This window comes from Pelodiscus sinensis, chromosome 18, assembly GCF_049634645.1.
Source record: "Pelodiscus sinensis isolate JC-2024 chromosome 18, ASM4963464v1, whole genome shotgun sequence".
Taxonomy (NCBI): domain Eukaryota; kingdom Metazoa; phylum Chordata; order Testudines; family Trionychidae; genus Pelodiscus; species Pelodiscus sinensis.
Genome location: NC_134728.1, coordinates 32,013,825 through 32,033,047, shown reverse-complemented (window position 1 = coordinate 32,033,047; position 19,223 = coordinate 32,013,825). Strand labels below are relative to the sequence as shown.

The following is a 19,223-nucleotide window of genomic DNA, read 5'->3' as shown; positions in this document are numbered from 1 at the left end:
GTGCCTTTTTTCACCATCAAACAAGCTCCTTGCTTATTTTCACTTGTGACCTAAATTGGGTCTCATCCTATTCTCTAGGGAATAATTGTCTACAGTGGAAAACCCAGGAGGAATGTGGCAGAATTGATTTTTTTTATATACTCACATTCTTTCATGTCAATTTGGTGCTTGTATCTACATGACTGAAATGTACACTTTTAAATGTTATGATTCAAGATCTAGACAATTTGTCTAAACAAATTAGTTCTGTTGGCTAATGGTAAATGAATTATGTTGGATTGGTACAATGGAAAGTTCAATCATGGTAGGCTATATTTGAAAAATGTTGAGTTTTGCATACTATAAAGTGCTATTTTGTAGTGTATCTTTAGCCCTGTATTACTGTAGCCTGGTCTGTTAGTTTTAGGTTTCTAAATAAGTATACACAACTAGAATGCTTTTTGGTTTATATAGTGGATATATTCTGAATCATCTGGAATTTCTGAGTAAAATGTTGCATCTGCATGAAAGATCTGTCCTAATCATACTTAATAGATAAACATTTGTGTGAAAGCTGTCTTTCAGGCTGTCATATCTTTTAGAAACTGGTTACTCTTTGAAGTAAATAGCAGGATCCTAATTTGGGGTTGACTGGTCTTGAGTCCTCTAAAAACAAAATAAAAGCATGGCTCTGCTCTGAAGATGAGTATATTTGTCATTTTAATCAAAAAGTCTGTGGGACTTGAGTTGACTTTTTTCTCTTACTTGTAATCTTGCTTTTGACGTCCTGTATCCTGAAAGTTTTCTGAATATGACTGTTTTAATCTTTTGATAGTGAACTTTTCTGGATTATATGCAGTACATTTAATGTCAGCTTGTGGATGTATGTTAATACTAAATGTTTACCGCAGATGCCCCCAGTTTTCCAACTTCATGAGAAAAGAGCATTGAAGTCACACTCTTTCTCATTACATGCTTCCATTTTTTTCTTAGTAGGTTTTTCTTTAGGTATCTTCCAGAAATCCAAGATTATATAGTGCAAGGTGGTCTATTAGTTAATGGAATTGCTAATAAATTACTTTTTACGTCTAGATACACAGACGTTTCCAGTCAAACCATACAGCTTTTTGCTCTTTCTTGTGATCCTTGAATAGAAATTTGGTCTCTAGTACAAAAATTGCCTGGGATCTGACTTTGGTACTTACTACGTGTTGGGTTAACAGTTCTGTGGACTGCAAAAAAAGGCATGGGTTCTTATAGTTCAGTGTGTGAAAGCAAGTGTTTTCCAAAGATGTGACTTGGACGTGTGACTTAGCTTCAAAAGTTTTTGCTGGTTCTTGGAAGCAAGTTAATGTGTAGTTTCTAGAAGTATTTTTCAACAGCAGCGTAAGATACTGCTTTGCTTAAGTGGGGATAGGAAGGTGCAGATTAAAAAGGAATTGATTTGATAGTGTTAGTAACAAATTGGGTAAGGTTTTATATTTCTTGGTATCAGTATTTGGTTCTGCTTTGCTAGTTTTATTGACTAGTTTGGGTATCTAGAAAGGAAAAAACCATTGGAGATATGAAGTTCTGTGTAATGAGTGTTTTCTGTTTCTTAATTTGCGTGTTCTTCTGCTAAAGCCTTTTTATGAGTTAAAATTTGGTAACAAAGTATAATTAAGCAAGTGCAGTTATCCAAATGTGATGCTGGTGTAGGAGATGAACAATTGTTTACATTTTTTGCACACTTAGTCTTGTGGTTGCTATATGATACAGTGCTTTGTGGTGGTCTCAGCGTCTTGAACTTTCTTAATATACAGTTCATTGTGGACTGTTACTGCTGCTGTTGCCTGAATTGATTTTTGCCTCCATTTATTCTTTATTGCAGTCTAAAAGTTGGTTTTAATTGGTTGCCCACAGGATTGGCTTGGCTTCTACTACTTATTAAGAAAAAACATCTGACTCAGCAGGTAAGAGATTTTGACTTGAAGACTTCTTTTTATGCTTACTAGCTACATGTTAAGAAACAGTCTTAACAGTTACGTGGAATATATTAATTGGTTCAAAATATTTTGGTCAGTAAAAATGGCACGTGTGCACACATGCACACATAAATAGTTCTGCTTTTCAGCTCCAATTCCCATTGGTAATAGTGGTTGTGGTAATGTTGTTGTGGTAAATTACTTTTCTGCCAGATTCTGAAGTAGTGCTGTTTTATCAGCATGTAATAGTTTTGCATACTCTCTCCAACAATTCTCCACTATTTGTAAGTATAGATATTTGCTGCAGGCAATAGTTCTGCATGTTCCTAGAAGTGATAGATACTAATATGTAAAATACGTTATTTGGATTCTTTTTACTAGTAGTTGCAGTATTTATTCAGTTATATTTATTTCTGAGACGGTATTTAATCTTTCCTAATAGGTGAATGCTAGTCCTTTGCAAAAAGTCTGTCTGCCCATTTCTGGATATTACTAGTCCCCTAACACATCTCGGGCTAGATACCTTCAATCCTTCTTGCCGCATCAATGCTGTTCTGCCTTTTTGATTCTGTCCAAGGATTGCCAAACGTGTGTGTTCTGGCGGTGGTATTGTAGTTTAACATTCAGCAGAGACTAGATTGAGCCTTCCACACTTGTATTTGTACCTGTGAACAAGATGTAAATTCAAAGGTTAATCCAGTGCCTTCTCTGTTTACTAATTTAAGGCCATATGTAAAAAATAATTATTATCCTCTGTGTACCCAGCTTCTGTTAACATTACTGAGAATTGACATATACATTGTCAGTATAAAACAGTCAGATATTGTTCTATTCAATTGCACACTATAACAGCAATTATTTTTGAAATGGGCAATAGAAGTACTTATGTGTCTAGCTAGATGAACGTGATTAAGTTAAGTTAATCATTTCTTAATTTTAATTAAACTAGATTTTTGTTTGTGAGTGGTTCATTACTTTCTCTTTTTAGTCACAAATTGCTAATATGCTGTACAATTCATATGATTTTATATTACTTTTTAAATACAATTTCAGATTTTGCATAGGTAGATTTAAAATGCCCAAGTCATACAAAAGTTGAGGGGTATCATTGACATCCTTACCATGAACAACATAACCCTGAACATGTTAAGCTTACGCTGTATTTGCAGCTCTCTCCTTCCAGTATTGAAGTGGACAGTAGAAAAGCTTTAGCCAGACTGTGCTGCTCCATCATGGTTTATAGTTCAAATCAATGGGATTTTTTGCATCTACATCACTTAAGTGCTTTTGAAAATCCCATCCCAAAGAACTTAACTATAGGCTTCTATTTTGGTGAATTTGGGCCTGTGAGTGGTTTTAGGAGTTCGTTTTGTTACAGTAAAATTCCAGAATTTTTGTTAATGGTTAAAGTGTTTTGAAGTGACATATTTTATGCAACTGAGAAGCTTTTACTAAAAATACAATTTAACCTCTGATGTTACAAGCAGTTACTGATATCCTTAACTTCAGGCATAAATACTCCAAGTGAGTCAAAGCATCTAATCATTTGAATAAAATTATTTTACCTGTTAAGTGTTTGCATGATCAGGACCTTAATTTTCATTTTTAACTTTTTACCCTTATTTGTAACATTGAAATAAGAGAGCCTATCAGGGTGATTTTTAAAAACTCTAGTGCATTATAATTCATTACAGAAAATTTTCTTTCTTACATGTTTTACTTTTCACCCATATATTTCAAAGCTGCCTTAGAAGTTGGAATACCTGAATTCCCACTAATTTTAATGGGAACTGGGAATCAGAATCCTGGTCCCATGAAATAGGTGACTTTAACAAATTTTACTTTTGGTTGATACTTATAATCCATGGTGTCCAACCAGTTCTGAAACAGTAGCCGCTATAGTGGCTAATGCTATAGTGAACTAGCCACACTCAACCATCCAAATAGTCACATTGTTCAAGCCAACTAGCCACACTCAGCTGGCCTGATAGCCAGCCACATGTGGCTAGTGGCTAGCGTGCTGGATACCACCACTTTTAATGTTAGGCAATTGGACAACTTTTGGCCTGTGGGTTAGATTCAGGATAATAAATGCAGTTGTCTGGTATCCACAAAACGTTAGATCTTTAGGCTGGAAACCATAATTTTAGGAAAGGTTCAAGCTTATAATTGCAGTAATAAGCTTCCAAATGTAATACAGCACCATTTTAACCTGAAATGACAATTCTAGGAGGTTTGAACCTGTGCAGTCATCTCCATTGCATGCTATCTGTAAAACCTATCAATGATTATTTAAAGACTGGATTATAAACTAGGTCTGCAGAGGAACATTTGAAATACATTTGTAATTTTGTGCTTGTTATTGCATTTAAACATGTAAGTAGAGTAACTGCATGTTCACAGGAGCAAATAGAGACCTCCCCACAAATGTGTGATTTTCTTTTTTAAATAATCTGATATCTATTGGAGTTCTACTATGAATCACGGAGTTAGAGCTGTAGTGTGGCCACACCTGGCATGATTAAAATGCTATTTCTGCAAAAAATAAGTTTTGACACTCTTGTGCTTACCTGCTGTTTTTAAAATATCTGTAGAGAAGATTAGCTTGGATTCTAAATCTATCCTTAAATCTTTCACTGCTTTGGAGAAATTGAAATGTTTTGCACCAGAAGTATTTTAATTACCAACTACTTTGGTTGTACGAAGTGGAAAACTCACCAAAACCACTTGTGTAAATGTTTTTTAAATATATCAAAAGTTAATGCTCTTATCAGTTACTGTGATATTTCTGGTGCACCCTTGAAATCATTATGAAGCAGTCAGTTTTCTATTTGACAAAGGGTAAAATAAGTAGTGGAAAACGTATGTGCTTTTTGAGGGCATATGGGTATAAACAATTCAAATATCTAATTTTAATCTCTTTACATAGTAGATAATGCTAAGGACTTATGTCTAAATTAGGGCTGTCAAGCGATTAAAAAATTAAACTCTGCAGCTGCATTTCATGGGGCAGTGCTGCGGAAACCCAGGATCAGCTTGAGTCCTCGGCTCACCCCAGGCTTAGTGCAGCTGCCCTTTTGAAACGCCGCCCTAGGGGCAGTACTGCAGGAGCCCAGGATCAGCTGGAGTTCCCAGCCGATCCCAGGCTCTGCTAGCGCTGCCCCTTTGAAACTTTCCCGCTGTGTTTCAAAGTGTCAGTGCTGCACATAGCCCAGAATCAGCGGGAGTCCCCAGCTGACCACAGCTCCATGTAGTGCTGCCCCTTTGAAACTCCAGCTGATCCCATGCTTCAGCGCAGCACTGCCCTGGCGGTGTTTCAAAGGGACAGTGCTGCGGAAACACCTCAGATTAACATGTTAATTTTTTTAATGCATTAATTGTGCTGTGCGTTAATCGCAGGCGTTAACATGCGTTAATTGACAGCTCTAGTCTAAATATTTTAAAAGCTGGAGTTCTTGAGCACCTTTACTTGGCTATTTTACATGATTTTTCCAAACTAATCAGTGCTGTAATATGGACACTTCTGGGCTGCTGTTTTTAAAAAAGCTATCTGTTGAAATATGTGTAATTTTTTACATGTCTTTAAACATTACATATCTCTATTAATATTATCCTGTGATATGACACATTCCCTGTTTCATAACAGTTCATTAATGCTAAATATGTAGTAATTTCCATTATTAATTGCTAGTTTTGGACCTCTGGAGCCTTATTTACATAATTTTAAGGAAACAGTTTCATTCTCCTTAAATAACAGTGCTCCTTTTCAAACAACAAAAAAGCTTGAAATGTTAATTATTATAGAAGTTATAGCAGTTTTTTTCTAATAGTTTGACAAGTGGTTTACTTCTATGTTGTGAACACTTCAGCTGTTCAGATGAAAATTACACCATTACCCTTGAAAATAGTTGAGCAAACAAATGTAATTTTCATTATTTATGCTATAAAATTTATACTGTACGACTTCTAAGAAAGTATTGAAATGAGACCATAATGGCCAAACTAAACACATTCCAAAACTTTTAAGAAATTATTTTAAGAAGTCTAGAACGACTGAATACACCTTCCTTTACAGTTACATTTGATATTTCTGGGGAAGAAAGTGTTATTGTTAAATACCAAGATATTTTAAAGTATTCCACTTTCTTGATCACATTTTCTTTCATTTAGTAGTTTCAGTCCCTTCAGTCTAGGAAAATTCTGATAACAAAAGGAGACCAACACTAGAGCATTAGTATAAATAGTGTACCTGTGCAGTAGATAGGATGATGCTTGTTGCTGGTAACTGATATCTCTGCAGGCAGAGAAGGAATTCTCACTTCTAATGCCAATTTGCCACAGGCCAGAGCCTACGTAATATTAAAACCCATTGCTAATAGTGATTAGAAGACAAAAGGGGGGCAAACTGCGGGATGCTTCAAAGGAAAGCAATGTCCCTTCTGCAGTTATTGAAACTGAGATTACTTGAGAGCATAAAGTTTGGTGCCTTTGATCTGTTGACCATAATGCACGGGGTTACTTATTTTTCCCCCAAATGGTGGCAGTCTTCTGTTTTGCTTGAATATTTAGTTGTCAGGTATCAATGTGGATAATCTTTGAGTTTCTGTCGAGCACTGTTACTTAGCTGTTCAGAAGAGGAATTGGAGAATAAAGTCTTCATCAAAACTGCTGGGGGAACGTAGGGAAGCAACTGTACTGTAACTGAGTTTGAATTTTACTTGGGCACTGAGATATAGAGCTTTTGTTGCAGCAGAAAGTACTGTGGGATCTTATAATCAAAGTTGTTCAGGACTTGAGTTTTTTACATCCAGCTTAGATGTGACATTTTAGGTAGCTCATTGCCTCCCACAACTGCACTAGCCTGTATGGCTTGCAACTGATTCCCTTAATAATATCTTTACATAGGAGCCTTTGAGTTAGGCGGGTTTAACTTTAGGCACTCATTTTTTAGAATCTTGGCTTTAAGGTTTACCTACGTATACCTACATCCATGCTTTGGTTCTGCTCCACAGATCATTAGGCTTTGCTCAGGCTTTGAATTTAGCCAGCAAGGGAAAGTTGGAGAAATAGTGTTGATAACTAGTTTTAAATATTGGAGTTAGCAGTTCTGGGGCGCATTCCATTAACAAAATATCTGGACACAGATTGTTTCTTAAGGTAATGCTTGAAGGCCCAATTAAGATCAGGGCCCTATTGTGGTAGGTAATGCGCATACACAGAAAAAGATAGTCCTTGTTCCAAAGAGCTTATCCTCCCTCTCTTTTCTTGTTTTGGAGTTGGTTTTGCTAAATGTACTGTAAAGTAACTGAAAAACCACGTAGCAATAAAGCTATGATTAAAAAATTGACCAAGCTAAATTTACGATTATGATTAATTTCCTTTCTCTCAGTAAATATATATTTAATACTTGAGCAAGATAGAAGGTTTTAAAGTTTATTCAGTAGTATTGCTTTTTGCTTTTTTCTGTTCAGTCAGAGCATGAGTCTTTTAAGTATATAAAAGTGTCTTACTGTTTTAGTAGTCTTTCAAGATTCAAGGTGCATGGACCCATTTCTGCATGTGGCCACTGCTTAGATGAAACATTTTTTTTGTATTTTCCACTAAATATTGAATCATCTGATGTGATGGTTCTAATTTAATTTCACTCTTGGGTTTTGTATTGACACTTGTTTGGGTATCAGGCCGACTTTGCTTTAAAATCTTGATTTTTAACAGATTTATTTTTTGGAATTTTTGGTTCATATCTTGAATTAATCTTGTGCTGTAAATGTTTAATATTTTATTTGTATGAATAAAAAGTCTAGAACTTAAGCATGCTTTAATTTTTCATGATGTCTTTAGGAATGTAAGCAATGTAGTAGATGTCTCTAGGTAAATATATGGTATCATAAACAGTAGTCTGACATAGCCGTTGCCTTTTCTCATCTGCAGGTGTGTGTTGTTTCAGCGCAGCATGGCTGTGGTCATCCGTTTGCAAGGTCTCCCGATTGTGGCGGGGACCATGGACATTCGCCACTTCTTCTCTGGATTGACCATTCCTGATGGGGGCGTGCATATTGTAGGGGGTGAACTGGGTGAGGCTTTCATCGTTTTTGCCACTGATGAAGATGCAAGGCTTGGTATGATGCGAACAGGTGGTACCATTAAAGGGTCAAAAGTAACACTGTTGCTGAGCAGTAAAACTGAAATGCAAAACATGATAGAACTTAGTCGTAGACGCTTTGAAACTGCCAATTTAGACATGCCACCTGCAAATGCTAGCAGATCTGGACCACCGCCTAGTTCAGGAATGAGCGGTAGGGTAAATTTGCCTACTACGGTACCTAACTTTACCAGTCCTTCTCCTAGTGTAGTAACTGCAGCTACTTCTGTGCATGAAAGCAATAAAAACATACCCACGTTCTCAACTGCCAGTATGGGAACTGCACCTCCAAATCTTGGGGCTACATTTGGTAGTCCAACCTTTAGCTCAACAATACCTAGCACAGCATCCCCTATGAACACAGTACCACCTCCACCAATTCCTCCCATTCCAGCTATGCCGTCTTTGCCACCAATGCCTTCTATTCCCCCCATACCTGTCCCACCTCCTGTACCTACACTGCCCCCTGTTCCCCCCGTACCACCAATACCCCCTGTTCCTCCTGTACCACCAATGACACCTATGCCGCCTATATCAGGAATGCCTCCTATGAATCCTCCACCTATAGCACCTTTACCTACTGGAATGAATGGGTCTGGAACAGCAATGAGTATGAACAGTGGCTTGAATCCATTGTTTATGGGGCCTATGAATCCTGTAAATCCTATTCAGATGAATTCTCAAAGTGGTGTGAAACCCCTTTCTATCAACCCAGATGACTTGTATGTCAGTGTTCATGGAATGCCCTTTTCTGCAACAGAATCTGATGTAAAAGACTTTTTCCATGGGCTCCGTGTGGATGCAGTACATATGTTGAAGGATCATGTAGGCCGAAATAATGGGAATGGACTAGTTAAGTTTTTTTCCCCTCAAGATACTTTTGAAGCACTGAAGCGAAACAGAATGCTGATGATTCAGCGCTATGTTGAAGTTAGTCCTGCAACAGAGAGACAATGGGTATCTGCTGGAGGCCATATAACTTTCAAGCAAACCATGGGTCCTACTGGACAAACCCATCCTCCTCAACAGACGCTTTCTAGGTCCAAATCTCCTAGTGGACAGAAAAGGTCACGGTCAAGATCTCCTCATGAGCAGGGTTTCTGTGTGTATTTGAAAGGTCTTCCCTTTGAGTCAGAGAACAAACATGTGATAGATTTCTTTAAAAAGTTAGATATTGTTGAAGACAGTATTTATATAGCTTATGGACCCAATGGGAAAGCAATTGGTGAAGGCTTTGTTGAGTTCAGGAATGAAGCTGACTACAAAGCAGCTTTGTGTCATCATAAACAGTACATAGGGAACCGTTTTATTCAAGTTCATCCCATAACAAAAAAGGGTATGTTAGAAAAGATAGACATGATTCGGAAAAGGTTACAGAACTTCAGCTATGACCAGAGGGAGGTCATGATGAATACTGAGGGAGAAACAGGTCCGCCAAAGTTATGTGCACATATATCAAATATCCCATACAGTATTACAAAAATGGAAATCCTTCAGTTTCTAGAGGGACTGTCAGTGGAAGAAAACTCTGTACAAATTCTTGTTGATAACAATGGGCAAGGCTTAGGACAAGCATTGGTTCAGTTCAAAACAGAAGAGGATGCTCGTAAGTCAGAGCGCCTGCACCGTAAAAAACTGAATGGAAGAGATGTTATTTTACGTGTAATCACCCTTGAAGAAATGAGAGAAGTTGAGAGAAATCCATCATCCCAAGGGAAAAAGTTGCTGAAAATGCCAATGCAAGGGAATGCAGGAATGCCAGGAGTGCAAAATGCTGGTGGGGATGAGCATTCCTTTATGGGTAGTAACTCAAAAGATGGAAATAATGCCCCTCCATTTAATTTTCCCAGTAATTTTAGTGGGTCTAACACATTTGGTCCCCCTCTTCCACCACCAGGAATAGGTGGCTTTGGTGATTCTAGACCAGGAATGCCTTCAGTTGGAAGTAGTGGTTTACCTGGTGCAGGTATTGATGTCCCAGGTTTTGGAAGTGGTCCTAGTAATCTGAGTGGGCCATCAAGTTTTGGAGGAGGGCCTCAAAACTTTGGGAATGGGCCTGGTAATTTAGGTGGGCCTCCTAGTTTTGGAAGTGGCCCTCCTGGTATTGCAGGTGGTCTTGGACATTTAAGTGGACCTCCAGGGTTTGGACCTGGACCTGGAACCTTACATATTAGTGGACCCCCTGGTTTTGGAACAGGTTCTGGAAAACCAGGGCCAACTGTCATTAAAGTGCAAAACATGCCTTTTACAGTATCAGTGGATGAAATTTTGGATTTCTTTTATGGTTACCAAGTGATCCCAGGTTCTGTGTGTTTAAAATACAATGAAAAAGGTATGCCAACAGGAGAAGCCATGGTTGCATTTGAGTCTCGTGATGAAGCAATGGCAGCTGTTGTTGATCTAAATGACAGACCTATAGGTTCAAGAAAAGTCAAACTTGTTTTAGGGTAGCTGTTCGTATAAAATGTTTGTAGAATAGTTATTCATAGTGCTGTGATTAATTCATCCAGATTGTTTTTATAGTATTTCCAGGCTAGAACCTGTGGATTGTTTAAATTGTAAACGGTGGATTGTTTAAATTGCAAATAAATTTGTTTTGATAAGGCAGAGCACTGGTTTAACCATTTACAAAAGAATCACTGCAAGGATAAGTATGCAGTGAATTTCCCAGTACATCTGTGTGGAAAAGGCAGATTCTTATTCACTAATTGAAATGTTTGCTAAAGCTAAATTGGCCACATAATGCTTATCAAGGAATCTAGATTGGTTTTATGTAGGTACAGATAAGGGAAATAGATACGTATTAAGATGAAGTCAGTGAGTGAGTGCTATTGCAAGCCACTGTAAAACGAGATAGCTAGTCCTAGATTTGGTTAAAAGCTGGCTGAATTTGCTTTGTTACAGGTCAAAGCTTGTTTAAAGTCCTGATTTTACTTTGCAACTGAATGAATTCTCAGTGTACACAAATTAACTGTTTTGTGTATGTACTTTTATTGTTTTTCAAAGGTTCTTGCTGTATGTGAACAGTCAAATTATGCACATTGACGGTGTGTCTACCAAACTAATTCCTATGCATATGAGCAGAACTGTTTTGTAAAATTCAAGCTGTTCTTTGTGGAATAACCTTTAGTTATTTTTATTGTTGCAATTAAAACTGTGCAGAATAAGACTTTTGCCACAAGTATAGGTATAACCTGAAGTATATTGAGTTGACTGTTTTCTTAAAATTGAATTATAAAGTTGATGCCATATAAGCAACAACTAGAAAATGTTCATCATTGTTTAAGTAGCTTGATTTGTTAGGATTACATAAATCAGTTGGGATAGGATTTTCAGCACTAGTAGGGCTATTGAATGTTGTAGTTCTAACCTGTTGAACTACTCACATAGACTGTCTCATTTAAGAGACCCAAAGGAATTTATATTACTAGAAGATTGGAATCCTCTTAGTTTTAAGAATAGTGTAAAATGTGAAAGATTTTTGGAATTACCTGTGACTCTGGATATTTCTACAAGACTCTTCAGAGACTAAATTTTATTTGAATCTACTTCCTTTGAGTGTATTGTATATTTTTCAATAAAGTTGTTTAATTCCAATTCTGTAAAGAATTGCTAGTTTCTTTGCTGTTCAGTAAAGCCTTTAAAGGAGAATAAAGAATTAGAACACAATTATACAAACGAGTAAAAAGTAGATTTTGCAGTTTGTCTACACTTAGCTTATAAAAATTCAGAGTCTTGGTCTGAAAATTCTACTGTTCCCTGCAAATCATTGTACTTAAACACAGCAGTCTATAAACTAACCTGTTGGTTGAAGAAAAATGGTGCCTTTTAGTGTTGCATATCATGGAACACTTGAAGTATGTAGCCTGGTATAATTTAGAGGTGCAAGTGGCAACAGTTTTATTCATGTGGTCTGTAGGAGAGATTTGAAATCCTGTGCAACACTACATCCTGAGAGGATTTCACAGTACAGGAATTTTTGGAAGGATTGTATAAAGGTGTACTACAATAAAGAGAGGCGGTTGCATTACAGATGCTTTTGTAATTCATGAGTATAAATTTGTTTTGACCGATCACTAGGTGGCGCTCCCTGACTTTGGAAAAGTGATGTGATTGTATATACTGTTTAAAATTAAGCCTCCTGTTAATAAAACTGTCTCTGAAAATTCATGTTATGCATTTTAACAATCTTTGGGGATATTGTTTCAACACCAGACTTTTTTTCTTTGAAAGGCTGAAAGTTCCGTTACTGATGTCGGAAAGATGCGATATTTGAATAGGAGAGAAGTCTTTCAGTTTATTTTTTTTATATTTTGCTCTGTTCCTAAAACAGTACATTTTATTAAAATTTCATACTATATTGCAGTTATTATTTGGGTGCTGTTTCTTCATATTTCATACTGGAATAAAAATCTTGAAAAGGAAAACTTGCCTTCATTGTTCACAGAATTAATTCAATTAAGAATTTTAGTATGTGGCTTGCAGAAACTTGTGGTTATTGTATTTCAAGCTTGAATGAATCACAGCAATGCATTTCTTGTTGTGGAATGTAATTAAACTACTGGTATCTGGAATTTGATTCCTTGTACATATAAGATTTAATACAGTGCTGTGCAACTTGTTTCTCTTGGTATTTGGGAGTGGGATTTTTGGTATAATTTTCAAAATACTCTAGATATTGCTTTCACTGTGAATATGTTCGTACACATATTCAGACTTTCTAACAAGTTGCAGGTTTGTGTTAGAAATTTATTTTTTTTTAGTTATTTTTAATTTTCTGTATTGTCTAAGGGATCTGTAAAGCTGTTTCATGCGTTGTGCATTTGTAAATGCTTTAATTCTGTTTTCAAAAATGTATGTAAATGTGTTTGGAAAAGGAGCTTTCTAATGAAGGGTTTGCGTTTTGTTCTCTATATCTGGCCAAATAGCTGATATGCTCATTGTCCTTTAGTATAAAGGTTAGTAGATATATACTTGTTAGTAAATTGTGGATTTCACAACAAATATTAATAATCCTCTTTACCTAGAGTTTTGAGATGTATTTCATATAAATAATGTAGTTGTACACTTTTATAACAGTTAAATGGTAATTTCTTAAAGCTAGTGTAAAATATGCATTGGACTAAAATTAGTTGAAAACATCGATTATACCCAAAGTTGCTATGGCAGCTTTTTCATGTTAGTCAAACTGGACTAAACTGTTAAAATCAAGAATTGAACATTTGGGATACCATTTACCCAGAACTTCACAGAAAAAAAATTGAGCTTGCAGGTGTCAGCTAGCAAGAGAAAGACATTAGTAGATGGTGGTGGCAGCCTAGTGGCCATTAGTTATTACAATTAGGGCTGCTTCTCAGTTACTTTGGCTAACTTGAAATTTTAAAAACAAGTTTAGTCTGAAGTGTCTAAATATCTGGCCTTTTGACTCAGAAAAATGTATCACGTGTGGCAGTGTAATATCTTATTTTAAGACTTGATGGGAAAGAATTATTAGTATCAGGTGTCACCATCATATTCAATCTAAGTTTTTTCTGTTTTTGAAGTAGTTTATTTAATAAACATGTTATAAAATACACAAGATGCTGTTTTTAATATTCCAAAAAAGAATGTTTTCTTGCACAACAGAAATAAATTTGGAAAAGCTAAGATTTTATTAATAAAGGAATACTGTCATTTAAACATCTAAATATTAGTAATTGGGGTTCTATTGGTTTGGAATATTGAAGGTTATATTCCGTACCATCCATCTTCTGTTGGAGCAGGGAGAAAAATGGGTAAGCCAACAAGTTTGCCAGTTCATACTGAGCTTTTGAGAGATTCACAAATAGACCGTGAGTTTTGCTTGTTTTTTGGCTGCAGTTTAGAACTCACCTGTGTTCTATTAGGATATGTGAAAGAAATAAATCTTATCCAGTTGTTGTTGGGCTTTTTTGGGGGGAGGGAGGGGATTTTTTGTGTGAAATAGGGAATTCCTACTAAAGGATAACTACATTTCAGTTAACATTCACTTTTATGAATTCCATAACAATTGTCATTTGATTTTTAGTTTTGAGGTGGAGTTTCCAATCTCTTAAACTAAATCTCTGTAGCACATGATCGCAGAATCAAAGGGCTTCAGTTTTTTTCTTCAACTCTAAAATCTAGTGTTGATGGAATTCTATAGTACAGTGAAACCTTTGTTATCCGGCACTCTGTTAAACAGAAAACTTTGTTAATCGGCATTGCTCCTAGCCATAATACTGTCACATCTTCAGATGCACAAGCCTGGCTTGGTTTACCATGATTGGCTTAACAATTTTCTATTTAAGAAGTACTAATAATCTTTAACTCAAAATAGAAATGTGAGACCAACTGCCTGACGCTACAAAACTACCAATATTAAAAACCTGAGTTTTACTATTATTGTCCATTGGTTTTTTTTCTAGGTTGTTGGGGACCCTCAGATAACTGGAATTTCTAGATAAACTGGAATACCCTAATCCCCATGCGTGCAGGATAACACAGGTTTTACTGTATGTGTATGTCTTTAGCAATACGATTGCTTGATCGCAATGATTTTTACTGAGATTCAGTAACTGAACAGGAAAACATTAAAATACAAAAGAACTGTCAAACTAAGACTTTCAGAAAGTAAATTTTAAAAGTATTTGCTCATCCTTTATATAAAAAATTTCTTTTAAAAAATCATATGCATACTGTTCTCCTGCTTGTTCATTGAGGGTCAGCTTTCATAAGGGAAAATGTGCAAGTCTAAAAGCAATGCCACCCTTTTTTTCCCCTCTCAAACTCATGCCTGCTGCCTCTTCAGTGTGTTTAGATTAAATTGGAAAATCCTGTTGCTGGACCTTAAAGAATAGTGATAGAGACCTGTGCATAGAGCAGTGCTTGATGTCCTACTAGAGCATGGAATGGAAATTTAGCTAACATCAGCAAATCAGGAAAAGTGTCTACCAAAGGGTGTCATGCACAAAGTACAACTTTTTTCTAACTTCTGGTAATAAGATTTTCATTGTAGGGAGGCACAGTTGTCAGTTTATTTTTCTTTAAGATTTGGCTTCCCTCAAAATAAAAAAATCTTTCAGTTGCTAGTATTTACTCCATAACTGAGGTTTGTGGCTCTTCTGCACAGTTCCTTCTAGGTGTCTGCTTGTCTGAATGTGCTGTAGTTCTTTTTCCATAAAGATGATTTTTCTGACTCAGAGGTGTCCTGTGGCACCTTTAAGACTAACAAATTTATTTGGGCATCAGCTTTTATGGGCTGGAACCTGACTCAGTAGATCTCAAAGGTTTATTTTGTTTACGAATAAAGAGGCCTGGAATTTCCTTGTTCTGGGGACTGTTCCCACGCCCTGGGTCTGAATGTTCTTGGTTCAGGACTTCTGTCATTTTAAGTTTGAATATTGAATTGACAATAGTTTTATAAGCTTACCTCTCCTTTCTTTTAATACACTTCTCTCTAGTTGCTCCAGAGTGCCTCAGCTTATGGTTCATGTGTGTCAAAATGGATGGGTTAGCCTACACCCTTCATTCTCTACACTGGCAAAGTTGTCTGCAGGTTCCTGTATGTGGTGACCCTCAATTTTTTTCTCGGCGCAGTCCCAGTGGGACTCTTTTTTTTTTTTTTCTCTCTCTCTCTGGGGGAGGAAATGAAAAAAGATAATATTTCTAGGGACCTTACAGCATCATAGATTTTAACTTAAATTTGCTTGTTTTCTCAGCTTTCAAATTGTGAAATGTTCTCATGTTGTATATGAAATTGTTCTCAAGTGGAAATGTTGCCATATATACCAAAATAAGATTTAGAGCCAAGTAAAAGATGCTCCTCTTAAGAAGATTGATTTGCACCAACTCAGTTTTTATAGCCTACAGATTGAATACTTGAAAGTGAGAAGATGGTTGTATGTTCCCTCTTTGGTAAACTTATTTTGCTCATTTCTTATTACCTGTGAACTACTGTGGCTGTTTCTTACTTCATTTGTATATTCAGTTACTACAGCTCTGGGAATAGGTTTTAATGAGTATTTTCCTGGCTGACTCCATGGCCATGCAGCACAAAACTGTACAGTGAAGACAATGGATGAAAAGTACAATTTTTCTTTAGTCTCTACAATGGGAGAAGTGTAGGATCTGTCTCAGTGCAGTGAATACAGGAAACTTCACTTAGCCAGGTACTCTCTTCGGACCTATCACTGTAGAATATGTATAAATAGTGACTTGAAAACTTCATGATAGTCTGCACATCAGTAGAAATCCCATATTCAGCCAAAATTGAAGGCAGGTTTGGGTAGAAACTGAAAGTAAATTAGTTTATACTAGTTAAACCAAACAAAAAACTTCTTTGCTAACTGTATGAAAGATTGAACAATTGTGATTTTTTTTCAGATGTCAAGAATTCATACTTTGTCTAGTTTTTCATGTACTTAAAAGGTACTCGTTGCTACAATATCTGTGACTTGATCTTTTAACTTTTAATCAGGACTTTTCCATAGTAGCTGAAATTTGCATCAAAATCTAAGTTTATTTTTAAAGTGTGTTTAGTTCCTGTGGCTGTGAAGAAAACCTTAACTGTGAATAGTTTAACTATTCCCTGCTTTGAAACAATACATATGAAGGAAGTTCAGTGCCCTTACCTACTTTAATGGGAGTTTAAACAGTGAAATGTAAAGATGGCAACCTAATTGTCTTCATTATTTTATTGATTGTTTTAACAGAAACATCCGGGTATTGTTTCAATACCAGTGGGTTCCATTCCGTATATTTTGAAGTAGTCAAAAGCCACAACTCTGCTTCCTGCTGACAGTTACTACTATCATACGCACTGGCATTTAAAATCTGCCGTAAAATGAAAGCTGAATGTTATGAGATAGCATTAATAATTTAAAAAGGCTGCTGATTAGTTTATTTTCATAATTAATCAAATACCATCTCCATTTTAAAATACCAGTAAAGCTGGCCTAAAAATTCCAGACTGCCATTCCAGCAGAAATTAGGTTCAGTTCTGCCATGGAATAAGTGGAGCCTTGCTTATAACACCATTCATTTACTAAGAACTTTTCGTTCTCAGGATCTTATTGAAATTGGGTAAGTATTATGAGTCTGCTTCAGAATAAACCCTGGATGGAGAAGTGATGACCTGAACTACTGACGCTAAAGTCAGTGGCAGGTTAGACTATTGAATACTTTTTTGTCTTCAACTGGATGGAATGTCTGCCTTAAGTTTCACTTCTAGCAGTGGTTAAATGTACACTGTCAGGTCAAATGTAGTCCAAAATGTAGGCTTTCTTACAAGTTTTAACAAGAATATTAGAGAAGTTAAACCTATTCTATTTTTACAAAAATATATTTTCTTTAAATGTAAACATAGCCTGCCATTTATGTAATCTAAATATTGGAGCATTGAGCAAGTGGATGAGAACTAGACAGCAAAACAAAACTGAAAGGCTAATAAATATGTTCACTATTTAACATAATCCAAAATGTGAAAGCTTAACTCATGGAAAAACAGGCAATGTAGGATTTTCAGAGTAGTTCATTGTTGGCTTAAATCTGCTCCCATTTAGTGAAGGATAAAATATATTAGCTTCAGTGGGAGCTGTTAAGCCAGTGCTGAGCGCTTCTGAAAATCCTACTCTAGATGTTTTTAAAAAATCAAATTGTGTTAACCTTTAAAAACAATCAACATATTTTTCCTCTTAAACACAATTTATTTTTTACAATATGTGTAAAGAAATATTTTAGGGAAACTGGCCATATTGACTTACTATATTTAAATAAAAAAGACAAAAGCATATACATAAAAGTTATATCTTCTGGAGTTCCCTTACATAATATTCTGTAGAAATGTCCTATTTTTTTAAGTTTAATATCTGACGTGGTCCCAATTCCCTTATTTTTCTGGGGAACATTGGCATGATATCTGGCAAACATGAATGTCACAATTCTATAAACTGAGGAGCAATTCTCTTTACTCACAACTGAGGCAGGAGGGCATGCTGATTGTAATGGAAGGCAAGAAAGGGTTTGTGACATGATTCTTCATCCTCCAAACAGGCTGTTCTTTGGAGTCTGGTTACTTTTTTGCTCTTAAATTGAGTTTTCATTTTATAAAATTTAAGTCTTTTATCTTTATGGCTATGGAAGACCAAATTGCACTGAGTAGAATTTGTCATTACTAGAAAAATGCATCTAACTCAATTGATTTTATTAAACTGATGCAGAAACTGACTTAAATTGATTTAACCTTTGTTTATATAAAGTCAGTAACATCTGTAGGCAATGTCAGAGAGCTCCAAAAGATGTGAACTGCCTCATTCACCTCAGTTGGTTGATTAACTTTGAAGTGATCCTTATTTTCAGTGTCAACATTATTTCCTTGGTGGTCACAGTACAAGAAAGGAGTAGGGCGATTGTATGAAACAGTGCTTTATACACCACTGAGTGGTATTTTATTTTAGTGTCTTGAAGGGGTGGAACTTGGGAGAATGTGGCTTTGTCTCTACTGTTTGATTCATGAAAGTGAAATGAGGACCTGAAGTTTCAAACAATAAAAAACCCTATACAGTCATAATTAAGACTAAAAGCAGTAGCTGATACAGATTTTACCTTCCTGAAATATTAAAGGTATTTCAAGTCTTGATGCTCCAGTGTAATGGAAGAATACAGATACGAGGGGGCATGCTGGTGGATGGAAGACATAGGCATAAGTTGTAATTGCTGTTAAAATGAAGTACCTGCCTAATGTTTTGCCCCAGCTTTGTGATGTGATATGGCATGTCTTTGACTGTACTGATACTTTTCATTAATGTCTAATCCAGTGGGTCTCTCTGATCCTTAATAATTGCTACTATAATACCAGAAATAAGCCAAAGCTTTTCTACTGTGCAACATATATATTTTGTACCTTTTATAAATATTAAACTTTACTTCTTCAAACTTATCTTGATTTTTTTTTCTTGCTCAGTGAACACCAATTGAAAAGAAATATGTTCACCATCTTGGAGGAATCAATCTCATGCATTAAACATTTTATTGGGATTTTTATTGGGATATTTCAGCTTATTTTGAGACCATCTAATATTTTAAGTAGATGCAATGACACAACTTTTTATTAGGGCTCAATGCAGCTAAGACCCATCAGT

General features: G+C 36.0%; 2 protein-coding genes across 5 annotated transcripts in view; both read left to right on the top strand.

The window, feature by feature from the left end:
- The window catches only part of CPNE1 (copine 1), a 93,967-nt gene that overhangs the window by 1,126 nt on the left and 73,618 nt on the right, over positions 1-19,223 (top strand). Inside the window, exon 2 of one of the 4 annotated variants that reach the window (XM_075901465.1) lies at positions 1,882-1,931. The exons of 1 other annotated variant lie outside the window; for it this stretch is intronic. The gene's annotated coding sequence lies outside the window, so the exon portion shown is untranslated. Of the gene's footprint in view, positions 1-1,849; positions 1,932-7,877; positions 8,018-19,223 lie in introns of those variants that run through there. 2 more of the 4 variants (XM_075901464.1, XM_006124442.4) reach the window with 2 other exon arrangements.
- On the top strand, positions 7,897-19,021 carry RBM12 (RNA binding motif protein 12). Its single transcript, XM_075901462.1, has one exon. The coding sequence runs from the start codon at positions 7,897-7,899 to the stop codon at positions 10,534-10,536; it is 2,640 nt and encodes an 879-aa protein (XP_075757577.1). The 3' UTR covers positions 10,537-19,021.